This window comes from Bos mutus, chromosome 19, assembly GCF_027580195.1.
Source record: "Bos mutus isolate GX-2022 chromosome 19, NWIPB_WYAK_1.1, whole genome shotgun sequence".
Lineage (NCBI taxonomy): Eukaryota > Metazoa > Chordata > Mammalia > Artiodactyla > Bovidae > Bos > Bos mutus.
In genome coordinates, this window is record NC_091635.1 from 41208954 (window position 1) to 41223779 (window position 14826).

The 14826-nt window shown below is 40.4% G+C and overlaps 1 protein-coding gene across 5 annotated transcripts in view; it reads left to right on the forward strand.

Moving 5' to 3' along the window:
- The window catches only part of SSH2 (slingshot protein phosphatase 2), a 246358-nt gene that overhangs the window by 213619 nt on the left and 17913 nt on the right, over positions 1 to 14826 (forward strand). For all 5 annotated transcript variants that reach the window (XM_070390313.1, XM_070390312.1, XM_070390315.1 and 2 more), the window contains 3 exons: positions 5641 to 5687; positions 9552 to 9698; positions 13345 to 13545. In XM_070390313.1, the coding sequence (XP_070246414.1) occupies positions 5641 to 5687; positions 9552 to 9698; positions 13345 to 13545 (395 nt within the window). The remainder of the gene's footprint in view (positions 1 to 5640; positions 5688 to 9551; positions 9699 to 13344; positions 13546 to 14826) is intronic.

A 14826-nucleotide genomic window follows, 5' to 3' on the forward strand; every position in this document is an offset into this window, starting at 1 on the left:
CTGATACATCTGAACAGAGCAGAAAACTACCTCTAACAGAGACTATTGGACTTTCAAAATATTTGAAACCCTGCAGCTACATTTTCAGTCCCTCAGTTACTTTTTGATTACCAAATCTTCAGTGACTTAAAATTGTTCTTGATGGTGCTGGACATTCAGTGACTTGTAATTAGCCCAAGGAGAGGTCTCTTGACAGATGGATTAGGAAAGATTCTAAAATCCTAAGACCGATTTATCTCCCAAATGTTAAAGAGTTCTTGTTTTCATCTGTACATGGTAGTGGGAACAAGGATACACAAGGATAATTAAAGTCAGTGGAGAACACCAAAACCTCACTTTTATTTCCGGTTCTCACATACTTTGGCTAAAAATGCGAACAAGGAACTAAATTGATTGGTTTGAATTTCACTTCCTTTCTCTGATAAGGACATTTGTGAGCTGTGAAAGGATTAGAAGCTGGGAAACAGGGAAGAGGAATAAATGCTCAGGAACTGACTAAACTGGATCATCTCACCCTGAATATGAGTTTGTTTCACCCAGCACTTAGACTTCATGCCATTGAAGGCTTGTGCCCTGAATTAACTTGTTGACACTTTGGAGAGTGTGTGCTTGTCGAGTGATTCATGGGGCGTATAGCTATGAAATTACTCATGAAAAGCTGTGAGCTGGGAGGGGAACTGCTTTTCCATTACTTTAACTTGACCAATGTGTGTTGCCATTTCTGGATATAGATCATACGGCAAAACTGTCATTGACCTTTTCCATTTGTGAGGCACCTGGCCCTGCTGACTTTTGTATGTAATTCTATGAGGGTTTAAGTATTCCCTGTTCTTGTATCCTTGGAAAGAATTTTTTGTGTTGTCCATAGAAAACGTATGAGTCATTCATTCAAATGGACCCTGCCCCCAACTGTCTCCATGTAACATGACTAATTTTTATGACAGGCAAGTGCCTGTAGCCAAAAATAACTCTTTAGAAAGTGACCAAAGCTATAAACTTGGAGTTGCTTTTCCACTGAGCTTGAATCTTAATACCTAAAAGGATGCAGACATGATAAATGTCAAATTCAGTCACTATCTAGCTGTTTAATTTCAGACATACTTCCCTGTGTTTCAGATGCCACCCTCTTAAGAGCTACCTTCTCCTTTCCTCTTCTTCAAATGTTACTATTTTAGGACATATAAATACATGTTAATAGTACTTTAAACAGAAAGAACAATCCAGTTCTCCCCAAATTAGTCCCTAATCAGCTAGAAAGGCCTTTGAGTATTTGTATCAATAGATTCATCCTGTTATTTCATGATTATTGACATAGTCTTCTGTCTTGGGTTTTTCTCTTACTACAAAAATTCAATTTCATTGCAAAAAATTTTAGACAGCTTTAGAAGACAATAAACGACATTTAATCAACACAAGAGAGATAAACACCATTATCCTTGCTTATATAATACTGCATTCTAGCTCTTTTTTACTTTTTAAATATATATCTGTGCATATTTTTGAAAAAGGGAAAATGTATTCAGCTTCAGATATAATTCTGTTTTCTCTAAATGGACATGCTCTTTGCCTTGTGAATATTTTTCTTTTGGGGGGGGCAATTTTCGAACTGGAGAGTTCTGAAATTTAACTCTTATGCAGCAAAATAAGTGCACGAACAGGTTGTCTAAACATCTTATTGTACCTCTTCCTTCATGGCTTCCTCCCTTTGTTTGCATCGTCACATCCTGTGTCCAAACCCGTATCTCTTCTCCAGTGAGTCTGTGCTCCGCTGGCTTTCCCAGCAGTTGACTTGGAAAAAGAGGTCTTATCCAAACTGCAAGTGGTGGTGTTAATTTTCTGCAAAGTCATTTTATCTTGTTCATAGCTGCCATGCCTGGAGTGCAAGCAGACTGTGTGGAGGGAGGCAGCAGGAATTCTCCCCTGCCTTAGGAAGAATGCTCAGCTCTGTAGTGCACTGCACAGAGATGTTTATTCGGAAACGTGTCCAGCTGATATTGAGAAGAAAAGTATAGAGCATAATTTAAAGAAAAACCTGCTGCGAGAAGACAGGGTTGATTGGTTGGAAGCCAGGGTATTTCCAGAAAAAGTTTTTCCCCACCCTTAAGAGTGTACTACTCCTCTGAGTTGGAAGCCTTTGCCCAACCAAATCTCAGTATCAACAGCTCTCCTGGAGGCTGTCCGATTTGGCTGAGAAAATGCTAGATGTGAACAGAGATCCTTTGCAGAAAGGCCGTCAGCTTTCTTAGTTAAACAAGGGAAACACGGAACTATTGGACAGGCAACCAGTAGTTTTCTTCGTGAATAAAAAAGTAGTCAGAAGTTTACCACTGATGGTTATCTTTTTCAAGATTTGACATTACAAATCCTTTTAAAATAAGAGTTTCGATTTCAAAGAAGCATTAAGGTAAGTCTCTCGTTCAGGATTTTTGCCCCTCAACTGGAGATGTGTATCATCAACTTTTTAGAAGAAATTGTAGAGCTTGTACCACAGTAAAGTGACTCACAGCATTGATGCTGTAGCTATGGTGTGATAAAGATTTGGACAGGCATACCAGTCCTTAAAGATTCTATGTTGAGCTGTATGGTCTTAGCAGAACTCCCAGTACAGTCCTCCTCCTTTGCCATAAATGTGCTGTCCTCTTATATTTTGTTTGGAACACTTGGTCCCCAACAAGGCTATTTCCTAAGGATAACATTTGAAAAAAAAAAATCAGTCACTTCAGTCTTTGGGCCAGAGTATAATGTGGGTGAACCAAAGTGAAAGATGGAAGTGAACTTATTTTAAGATGTATTGCAGTTTTAAGATTTCATTTTATACTTCTGTACAATTAAAATATGCTTAGCATAATTACATAGAACTTAGTGAAAACCCCCATGGAAGTATGTAGTTGTAAGCCTGAGAAACATGGAGGGAAAAAAAAAGATTGAGTTTGTGGAGGACCCCAGGAGGCTAATATGCATGGCATTGGTATTAAGGACAGAAAAGTAATGACACCATGTTGATTCCAGTTCTTCCAAGCTGAAGCAGCCCTAAGCAGAGCCCAGGTCACTTGGTGTGAGCCTCACTGAGTCAGTAGCTGATGAATTTAATTTCTTCTGTTTCTGGGTATGTGCCATTTCAGATTGTCAGATTGAAGTTTCTCTGGACTAGTAGATGTAAACCATGGACTCTTCCCATCACGTCAGGGTTATTTCCATCTAGCTGGACAGAATTCTGTAGGGGATTTAGATTTCTAAATTAAGAAGTGAGGTGGTCACATTTCCCTGGCTCCAGTTTAGCCACTCAACCCTTATTGCTTGGCTTCTGTCTCCTTGAAAGCCCTGTTTTTATTCTTCTTGCCTGTTTCTTTGGTGTGGGAGTGTTTTCCAAGGTTGAGCACAGAGTCTTAAGAACCTCTTATACATGTTTATTTTAAAAGCAAATCAAGTGAGCCCTGGTCTCTAGAAGAGATCAATTGTCCATCACTTACTGACCTTTTCCTACAGCATCCTTGAGGTCTCCTAGTTCAGTGGCCAGGTTACAGAGCACTTGTAATGTGAAGGTAGTGCCAGAGTGACACTTGACAGTTTTCAAAGTGCTTCATTTACTTATCTCATTTGACCATTTATTCAACAGGCATTTGATGATCCTCTTTATTGTGCTAGGCACGAAGCTAGATATTTGTGCAGTCTGATCTATATAAGGAGGGAGTAATGACCATATCAAGAAAAATACTCATAGAAAGCCAGTGGAGTAAGATTACCAAAGTCACCTGGTTTAGACAATTAGAAGAGGTCATGAGCGAGAGTGATGAGGGCAAGAAGCCATGGTGTTCTGGGTTGAAATACATGGGAAATGAGGAATTATAGAAAGTGAGCATTATATTTCTGGGGAATCTTGGCCATGAAGGGAAGAAGAGAAGGACAATGTCTAGAGGATCTAGGATGGAGAGAGGGTTTTCCATTTTCAAATGAGAAAAATGTGGTGGGGGAGAGCAAGGTGGGGGTGCTGTCATATATACTGTGTGTTAGTCACTCAGTCATGTCAGACTCTTTGAGACCCCATGGACTATAGCCCACCGGGCTTCTGTCTCCAGGCAAGAATACTAGAGTGGATTGCCTTTCCCTTCTCCAGGGGAACTTCCCGACCCAGCGATTGAACCCTGGTCTCCTGCATCATAGGCAGATTCTTTACCATTTGAGCCACAGGGAAGTCTGTATAAATGGTAGAAACGTTACAATTCTGGAGGCTGTAGTCTGAGATCAGTGTAGCAGCGTAGTCAGGATTGCTGTTTGTGTTCTCACATGGAAAAAGCAATGGGAGAAACTTTGTAGTTTGAGGGGAAGGTATCCATCCATTAGATTCCTAGAGCTAGAGTGGGGGGAGTGTTTTATTTTACAGATAAGGAAAGTGAAGACAGGTTATGCAGTTTGCCCAAGGCCCCCCAGTCAGAGGGGGAGTCAGGACTTGAACTTGAGTCTTCTAATGCGAAATTCCACTTAATGCATTATTCTGGAATAGATAAATTCTTATTTTAAAAAGTTTTGCCTTTTCAGAAGACATGAACAGATAGCTCAAAGGTAGAAAATGGACCTAAAACATTGAATAGCTGCTCACTTTTATGCTTAAGAGAAATGCAAATGAAAATTACACTGAGATAACATTTCACACCTATCAGTTTGGAGAATATTCAAAAGCTTAACCGCACATTTTGTTGGCAAGGCTATGGGGAAAGTGGCACTGTGATGCAGAGTGGGTTTGAGGATATGTTGTACAGTGAAGAAAGCAAACAAAAAAAGTAGATGTAGTACAGTACTTGTGTGTAAGTCAGAAGCAATGATATATATTTGCTTATATTTTTTCAAAATACAACATAGGTAGAATAAGCCACAAACTAATAAAAATGGTTTCCCATGGGGATTGAACAGATAGGAGTGGGAGTGAGACTTCCAAGTTTACTTTTTAATAAACTTTTGACTCTCAACCTTTTAAAAGTCTTGTATATTCAAAAAAAAAATTGAAAACATGGAAGAAAAAACACACCCTAAAATTGAATATAAGCAGGAGCAAATGAACCCACATGTATATCAAACTGATAACCTCACAGAAAAAAAAATTAATTCAGATAACTTAAGCATAAAGCATAATACGTACTCTGATTATACTCCTTGCTACTGCGACCTCATGGACTGCAGCCTACCAGGCTCCTCCGTCCATAGGATTTTCCAGGCAAGAGTACTGGAGTGGGGTGCCATTACCTTCTCCGATTATACTCCTTAGTGTGATATAATAAGAAAAAAAAATGCAAAGAAAATTTGAACTAAATATTTTCATTATTGGTTTTGGTATTGGTGTGACAATGTTAAAACTGCCTTATAAGTAGAGCAAATGTGATCGCGAGCAGAAATTATTTGAATTCTATATGGGTTGGTTTTCGTACCTCTAAAAAATGAAGGTAACTTTCTTAATTTCATCATTTGTGAGAACTGAACATGATAGCATTTAAAATCCCTGGCACATAGAGAGGAGGAAATGTGGTAGCCGTTACTGGCCTTCTTTTTAGAAACTGTGCTTCTCCCCTCATAGAACTCCTTTTCAAGTATTGTATTTGGTCTGTTTGCTAATTCTCTCTCCCTAACCTTGTCTTTTTGGTTCTGCAGGGCTCAGAATGGAATGCCTCCAACTTAGAGGATTTACAGAACCGAGGGTAAGCACACAGAGCAATTGCTGACACCCCTGGGTGGCAAATATCACTGTTTTATCTTTGCATTTTCCGGACCAAGAGGCGTCAGTGAGGAAGTTTAAGCTTGAGAGTTGCTTCCAGTTGGTTCTTTACTGGGCGTAATCTAATAAAAATTAAAACAGCTATTCTCCCACTGTTTCATCCCCCTCCTCCCAAGAAAGAGCAACTGTTGCAGTGGAAAGTCTTTCAAAGACCAATGTGTAAGCCTTTCATGCTGTTTAAAAATCAAACCCAGTTATTGAGTTTTTTTATTCAGAGTAGTATAAGGTTTGCAGCAAAGTTGAGGGGAAGGTACAGAGATATCCCGAATATTCCTGCCCCGACACATGTGTAGCCTCCCCCCATTTTCAACATCCTCACCAGAGAGGTAGATTTTTTACATCCCATGAACCTATGTTGACACCTCATAGTCATCTAAAGCCCATAGTTTATGTAAAAGTTCACTCTTAGTGTTGTATCTTCTGTGGCTTTGGACAAATGTATAATGACCGTGTGTCCATCACGATGGCGTCATACAGAGTGTCTTCACTGTGTGAAAAATCCTCTGTGCTCTGTCCATTTATTCCCCACCCCCACCCCAGGCAACCATTGATCTTTTTACTGTCTCTCTGAGTTGTGGTTCCTATTTTTATGTTAAGAGTACACAGAACCACGTGTGTTGGGTTTACAGCTCTCTAATCAACATTTATTGAGTAATTTCTGTAGGCCAAGCACAGCTAGATGCTAGGAATCCAAAGAAAAATAAGTCTCAGTCCCTATCCTTTTATAGTAAGGTGCATGAAGACTAGGTAGGTTATAAATATAAAATGAACAATGTAAAATTGAACAAGAAGACTGACTTGTATTAAGAAATGTGTTCCTAAAAAAAAAAAAGAAATGTGTTCCTAAGCAGTATGGTTATCTTTGATTATAGCAGCTGAGACCACAGTGAACCTTCAACAAGCAAAAAGCCACCATTCTTCCTTCTCACTTCTTAGCTAATGCCTAAATCTTCCATCAGACTCAGCTTTAGGTCAGATCATTACATTATGAGAAGAGAAAATCATGTCTGGACATTGGCCATGCTAACTCTTCATTTGGACCGAGATAAGACCTACTGAAACTCAGAGATAGTGATGACTCCTTGGCTGATTGCTGGCTGCCTGTTTTCTCAGCTCCAAGTCAGCCTCTGGCTATCTTGAATGTGATTAAATGCATACTTCTACTTCTCCCTCAGAAGGAAGAAAGACAAGTGATTATACAAAGAGTTTTGGGGGAGGGGGAATGGAAATCTGGTTACTTAATTTTAAGGTATGAAAATAAAGAGAACTTGGAAATTTTAAGTTGATGAGGATTGAATCAGTAGTTCTTGAAAGCAGAGACTATATCGTAGTTTTGTGTGAAACATACCAAACTTAGAGCTTTATACCAGAAGGGTGCCCAGTAAATGTGAAGGAATGATAGAAAAATTGACAGACTGTGATCTGCAGGAAACTAGCACCTGTAGAGTGTTCGGTAAGAAATCTGACTTGATAGAGCACTGCCTGCCAAATGCATTAGAACCATTCATGTATGTATATACTTTGATATCCCCAGCTAGAGATGAGACCTGTTTATCTCATTTACCACTTACGAGGATAAATTATAAAACACAGAAAACAGACAAGTATGGTTAGATGCTCAGGCATCTGCTTAGATCTTGTTTCTTAAATTCACTGGTGCTTCATCTTAAATGGATGAAGAATTACAGTTCAGGGATCTGTATATAAAACATGCATATTGCCCCTGTGGATGATTTAAGGGATTTTCAAGTATAATTTTGACAATAAGGCCATTTTCTCCCAATGCACTGACTTTAGAACTCCAAGTAAACTGCTGCTCCTTTACAGAAATGGCAAGTAGGATTCAAAGAGTGTCATTTCCAATGGGTAGTGGCTGCCTAGATTTCCATAATGAAAAGATTGGGAAACCCTGTCCTGCTATAATCCCTTACTGAACTATGGGACTGGAGATGGGAGAGTTGTTCACTTTTATTTTAAATGAAATAAGAAGTGTGCTTGCCTTTTTTTCTGACAGTTTCGAGATATAATTCACATACTTTATAGTTCACCCTTTTAAAATGTGTGCTTCAGTGGGTTTTAGTATATTCACAGAACTGTGTAACAAAAAAAAAAAAAAAGAACTGTGTAACAATCCATTAAAAATTTTTTTTCCAACCTGAAAGGAAAACCCCTTTAGCAGTTACCCACATTTCCTGTCCTCCTCCCCAGCTCCTAGAAACTACTAACCTACTTTCTATTGCTATAGATTGGCCTATTCTGGACATTTCATTTATATGAAATTATACAATATGTGGCCTTTTAAGAATGGTTTATTTCACTTAACATTGTATTTTCAAGGTTTACAGTGTTGCAGCATATATTACTGCTTTCTTCCTTTTTTATTCCATTGAATGGAGATACACACACACCCCCCACATTTTATTTGTCCACTCATCGTTTGATGGACATTTGAGTTGTTCCCACTTTTTGGCTTTGGGTGGACATGTTTTCATTCCTCTTCAGTCTATACCTAGGAGAGGAATTACTGGATCAGATGGTTACCTTTTGGAGAACTTCTAGAATGTGTTCCACAGGTGCATGTTGCTTGCCTTTTATTATTTTTTAATTAATTGGGGAGGGCAGGCTTCACCACGTGGCTTGCAGGATCTTAGTTTCCCCAGCAGGGAATAGAACCTGTGCCCTCTACAGTGGAAGTGTGGAGTCTTAACCACTGGACCACCAGGGAAGCCCAGCTTGCTTTTTAAATTAAAAAGGGAAAAAAAAATCCTTTCTAGTGATGGACTTTGATGCTCAGTTGAAACAGATGGAAATCATGTCCCAGAAAAATTTTGGTTGCCTGACCTTCACCACGGGTTTGCTTCGTCATGGCTCTCCCTTTCTGTAGTCCTTCCTCTGACTTCAGAGACTGGGTTTCTAGAAGTCCATGTGTGGTTCTGAGAAGGAAATTGCTTCTACAGAGAGAAACGAGTGACTGTGTTGCACTGTTGAAGTAGCCAACAGTGATGTCTTAAGGCCACACAGCACTGCAAAAAGGTAATCCTTTGGCAAATTAAACCCAAGCATTTATTGAGATTGCACAGTGGGAGAGACAGCAAAGGAGATTTTTGATACAGAAACCATTTTCTGCAAGCCTGGGAGAACTCTCAGACACATCTGCTGTCATAGCAGCCAGGAATGCAGCCTTGAAAGCTGAGAGAGTTTGAAGTCCAACTTTCCTCTGACCCTCCCAGCCCTGGCCTCATTTGCCTTTCATGTAGTTTAAAGGGAGTAATAGAGCAAAAAGCCGACAATCTGGCATTTAGAAAGATAGGAAATATTTCCTTCTATTTTTTTTTCTTAAGATACATGTTAATAATCTGATTTAATACACATGACTTCCACAGAATAAATTTTGTCGCTGGTATAATTTTTGTGACTGAAGGGAATTTGTCAGATGACCAGCTTCAAATTGATTCTTTGGAGTAAATTGCAAGGCATATTTTCAAAAGACTCTGAAAGATGAGCATCTATAACTGCACACAAACTGAACTTAGTAGACGTTGAACTTGGTAGACAGCTTCTCTCTTAGTTACCCTGAGACCCAGCTATGCCCAGCCTGTTACAGATTCTGTATTAAGTGTAGCCTCTTAGGGTTGTTTTGTTTTGCTTTTGTTTTTTAGCTTTCTTCCATAGTTTGGTACTTAATTTCAGCCTCAGGAGTAAACCAGTTTTAAATAAGAAAAAACATGCTGGGAATTGGATTTCGCCTGAGTAATAGAGGTCATATTCTCTCTTGGTTTCCTCACAGGGTTCGCTATATCTTGAATGTCACTCGAGAGATAGACAACTTCTTCCCGGGAGTCTTTGAGTATCACAACATTCGGGTGTATGATGAAGAGGCAACCGACCTCCTGGCTTACTGGAATGACACTTACAAATTCATCTCTAAAGCAAAGTGAGTCACGGTCCCACATGCACATTCGGACTCCTCTTCCTTTTGCACCACACATGGCTGGGGCCTGAAAGCTGTAGATAACTTACTGATGATACTCAGGGAAAGGAAGTAAAGAAAAAAAGGAGACTGGGATTTCTTAATCCTAGGAAAAAAGATGACTAGTGACTTAAAACTTTTGCTTTAAGTAGATGAAGCCCCTGAAAGATGATTTCATGTTGGCTATTTCCATTGAGCACAAAATGAGAGAAAATAAACTGAAGCTGCAGCAAAAGAAATAGAAATGAGAGAAGGAAGAAATTCTGAAATTGCCAGTGAAGACATTTGAAAGTTATAGAATAGAAATTACTCCAGACAGATGGAACAGTAGATCCTCCTCTCTGAAATCAAGGGGAAAGACACAGCAAGCTTTCGAAATCTTTCCCCCTGCTTTTTACTTTTCTTGTTGTTCAGTTGCTAAGTTGTGTCCAACTCTTTGCAACCCCATGAACTTCAATACACCAGGTCCTCTGTCCTCTACTATCTCTCGGAGTTTACTCAAATTTATGTCCATGGAGTCAGTGATGCTATCTAACCATCTCAGCTTCTGCTGCCCTCTTTTCCTGCCTTCAGTCTTTTCCAGCATCAAGGCCTTTTCCAATGAGTATCAGGTCCTGTACATTTGCAGTACTCTAAATAGTGGAAATTTCCTCTGGCCCTTCTGTGGTTGTCTTCCTTTTACTGAAACAATTTCATAGTATTAATTTAGGGTTTAGTATTAATTAGTATTAATATGTCAACACTTTTTTTTAAGTCCCTGGGGATTTCCTTGTTAGTCCTATGTATTCCTTCAAAAGAAGAAACCTTCAGGGAACGTGTTGCCCATGCTTCCTCTGCAGGTGTGGCGACACTCAGATGCTCCCTGGCAGATGAGAAGCACTTCTGTTTTTAAAGTCCTCCTTCAGGAATGATACCACACCTCACTTAAGGACCTTCATGGTCAGAAAATGCTTCCTTATAGTTACCCTGAATTCCCATTCCCATACTCCAGCTTTGAGCCCATTCTCTCAATCTCCTAGAGGTACCTGAAAAACTTTTGTACTGTTGAAGCTTCTTACTAAATTATTAATGATAATACCACTCATAGCATGCTTCCTATGTCCCATGTACTTTACACATATTCTCTCCTGTTTGCCAAAACCCAGAGAGGTGTATACTGTCTTCCTTCTGTACAGAGGAGGACAGAATACAGAGATGAGATTCAAAGAGAGATTAATAACTGGTGGAGACAAGACTTGAACCTGAGATCGTGTCTCATTTCAGTCCATCAACTATAGGAGCAGTCTAGTTCCTTAAGGAAAGGGGACTGGAAAAGATGAGGCAATAGTCAGGGTTACAGCCAAAGAGGCTAGAGATCGAGGCGAGGCCCCAGTCCCAGTGAAGAGAAAGGCTGATTCCAGCAGGGCTGAGGTTGAAAGGAAATACTGAGGTGCCCATGTTACATTTACTGAGAGGCACGCACTCTCATGTCCTGTAAATGTAGGTCAGCATCTGAGAGCGAGTGCCTCCATAAGTGGCACCCTGGACATCTCATTTGGACATCTCAGCCCTAATCAGGGCCCTGAATTCCAGACTCTGCCTACACTTGGGTGAGTTTAGGAGTCCTAATGTGATGCCGGGCTTCATCTGGACAGTCTAGCACTTGAAGTAAGGGGGTGGGGCGAGCACTGAACCTGAAAGATGAAATTGGGATAGGTGAGAACCAACTCCACATCCTTCATTACCTGAGTTAGAAGCCATTCACTGAAAAAGCTGAGCTCAAAATGTAGAAATGTTTTCATAGGAATGGATTTCATAATTGTATTTTTCTTAAGATTGGCCAAGTTTGAGTACCTTCCTTGCCTGCAGGCAAAGACCTGAAATTCAACGTATTAAAGTTGTCAGAGCTTGATGGGAAAATACAGAACACATGTCTGAACTTCCATCTGAGTCACTGTGACGTGGCTTCCCAACTGTAGTCTAAATGAAAGCTCTGTGGTGCCATAAGTAAAACAAATATTTCCTAGTCATTTGGGATCATCTGAGTACACAGAGACACACATTCGCACCAGCCGTTGGGACACTAAAATTTTACCTTTGTTATGAGGCTGTTTAAATTATTCCAGACCACGCTCTGCATTCTCACAGCTTATCTGGCTGGCTCTCTCATCTTGGCACTTAACCTCATGCCTTCTTTCATTGGTGCTTAACTCTTTCATGTGTCTCTGTCTCCAGTAAAAGGATTATAAGCTTCTGGAAGGAAGCGTGTCTACTGTAATACAGTGAGTGAGTGAATGAATAGATTTCCCCTGTTGGGCTGACATGTGCATTTTTAAATTTATTGGGATAACCCCTTGGGAAGGATCCCAGCCCATGTACACTAGTGATAAGAGTAACTGTCCTTTTTTGCAGATTTTAAAATGTTGATCCTACTTACAGCTGACAGATAAAATCAGCAGATCCATAAGTTTGTTCATACATTTAGCAAACATTTGAAGGCTTACTCCAGGCCAGACACTGCGTTATTAGTAGAATTAGCATAACCAAGTAGTGTTCAGATCCAAGGGAATTAGCTCTGGCATAAGACTGAGGAGTTTTGTTTGTTTCTGTCACTCTACGGGAACTTTGTTTTCTACCCCATTAAAAAAGAACAAACAAACAAACAGCTTGTTACCCATGCCACCCTTCTGGCTGAGAGAGCCATGTGGTGCGTCACATGGTCCTGTCCAGTCCCCCGGGTATACAGCCAGTCCCTAGGTACTGCGGGGGGGTGGTGTGCAAAGTACAGGGCTGCGTCTGAGTAAAGAGGAGAGTCGGTTTCATTTGGTCTGTGCTTTCCTCCTGGGACAGAACTCTTGCTGGAACTGGAAGCAACTCCCAGCATTTGGATAAATTAGATGAATCACCACCACACCTGTAACTCAATAGCCTGCCAGCCGTGAAATGTGCCCTTGGGGCCGAGGGGACTGGCCTGCAGCCACACACAAAATGGGGTCCAGTCTCTAAACTGAAAATTCTCCTTCTGTGCTCTGTGACCAACTGTCATTGCAATTACCGTTCTGAATTTTAATTGTCCGCTTCTCCCAGTGAATCCTACCCTCCAGGGAAAACCTGTTACTTATTTTTGCATCAGACTTTGCACAAGGTCTCACACATGGTAAATGCTCGGTAAATGTTTGCTGAACTAAACATTTGCTGAACTAAAGAGGCTTAATATTGACACTGATTATTGTTTGAATGCACCAGGATTGCCCCACACACGTGATTAGAGGTGCACACAAGTGCACTCAGGTGGGGTGAATTACATAGCAAGAAAGTGAAAGGGCCAAACAGGAAACACGGACACATTAAGAACCTAGCTTTTCAGGTGTACTCACTCTAAGGATTTTCCTGGTGGTCCAGCAGTTAAGACTTGACCTTAACCTGCAGCAGGCTGCAGGTTCAATCCCTGGTCGGAGAACTAAGATCCCACATGCCTCACAGCCAAAAAACCAAAACATAAAGCAGAAGCAATATTGTAACAAGTTCAATGAAGACTTTAAAAAATGACCCACATTAAAAATCTCAAAAAAATAAAGATAAAATGTACTCACTATTGTGTTTTCCTCCTTATCTGAATCCCCCAAACAAGGAAACATGGATCTAAATGCCTCGTGCACTGCAAAATGGGGGTGAGTCGCTCGGCCTCCACTGTGATCGCCTATGCGATGAAGGAGTATGGCTGGAACTTGGACCGAGCCTATGACTATGTGAAGGAAAGACGGACAGTGACCAAGCCCAACCCCAGCTTCATGAGACAGCTGGAAGAGTACCAGGGGATCTTGCTGGCAAGGTGAGTTCCTTAATTGACTTGCTCAGTTTTCCCTCCTTTATGCTCCCCAGGCCACAGTGAAATGTCCTTTTGTGCACCTAGTCTTCAGCCTAATTTAAGTGTGTGATACACTTTGAAAATTGAAATCTCTATCCATCTAGTTTTTAAAAAATAAGTACCAGAACTTGATTGAGCTCAGCATGGAGTACTAGGCATTTAATCTAAAGACATTTAAAAGGTGGAAATAAGATCCCCTTATTTCAGTTCTCAATTAGGTGCAGGTTTTCATAAATACTCCTCAACATCTTCTAAGGCCAGATACAGCTGCTGTATCAAAATGGATACTGATTGCTCCCAACGTAGGGCTAGGTATAGCTGAAATTCTTAGAAAAATTTTGGCCCAATGTTTTAAAACAAGTACCTCCTGCTGCTTTGGATGTGTTTTTTCCCCGAGTGCTTGCTTTCAGTGAGCCTGCTCCAGTAATTTCAGTCATGGAACAAATCAGCAAAACTGGGATATAAGTAATCCATGTGAGGTATGAAGTTACTTCCCAGAAATAACTCGTTTTCTTTTTTAAGATCTTTCAGTCCAATGTTATATATGTTTTGCAGAAATACATAAAAATACAAAGGGAGAAATCATTTAGAAACTCCGTGCCCACAGACAGCAGTTGACATTATCTTATCTGTGTCTCTAGGTCTTTTACCACATATACTGATGGATATATTTTTTTTTTTTTTTTTTTTCACAAAACCTGTTTTTCAGCCTTACCTCTTCACTCAGTATTGGGCCTTTTTTTTTTTTTTTTTATCTGTAGCAGCATTTATGGAGCACTTACACTTCACTTAACTGTCACTGTTCCTCCCCCCACAGCTTTATTAAGATGTCCATTGTATTGATTTCATAAATTTATATATTGCAAACCAATTCAACCATATCGTCAGCTAACACCTCCATCCCCTTACATAATCGCCTTTTCTTTCTTGTGGTGGGACTATTTACGATCTCCGTTAGCAGCATTCTGTGTTGTTGTTATTCAGTTGCCAAGTCGTGGCTGACTCTTAGGGACGCCATGGACTGCAACACACCAGGCTCCTCTGTCTTCCACTGTCTCCCAGAATTTGCTCAAATTCATGCCCATTGAGTCGGTGATGCCATCCACCATCTCATCTTTTGCTGCCCTCTTCTCCTCTTGCCTTCAGTCTTTCCCAGCATCAGGGTCTTTTCAATGAGTCTGCTGTTCGCATCAGGTGGTCAAAGTATTGGAGATTCAGCAACAGTCCTTTCAGTGAATATTCAGG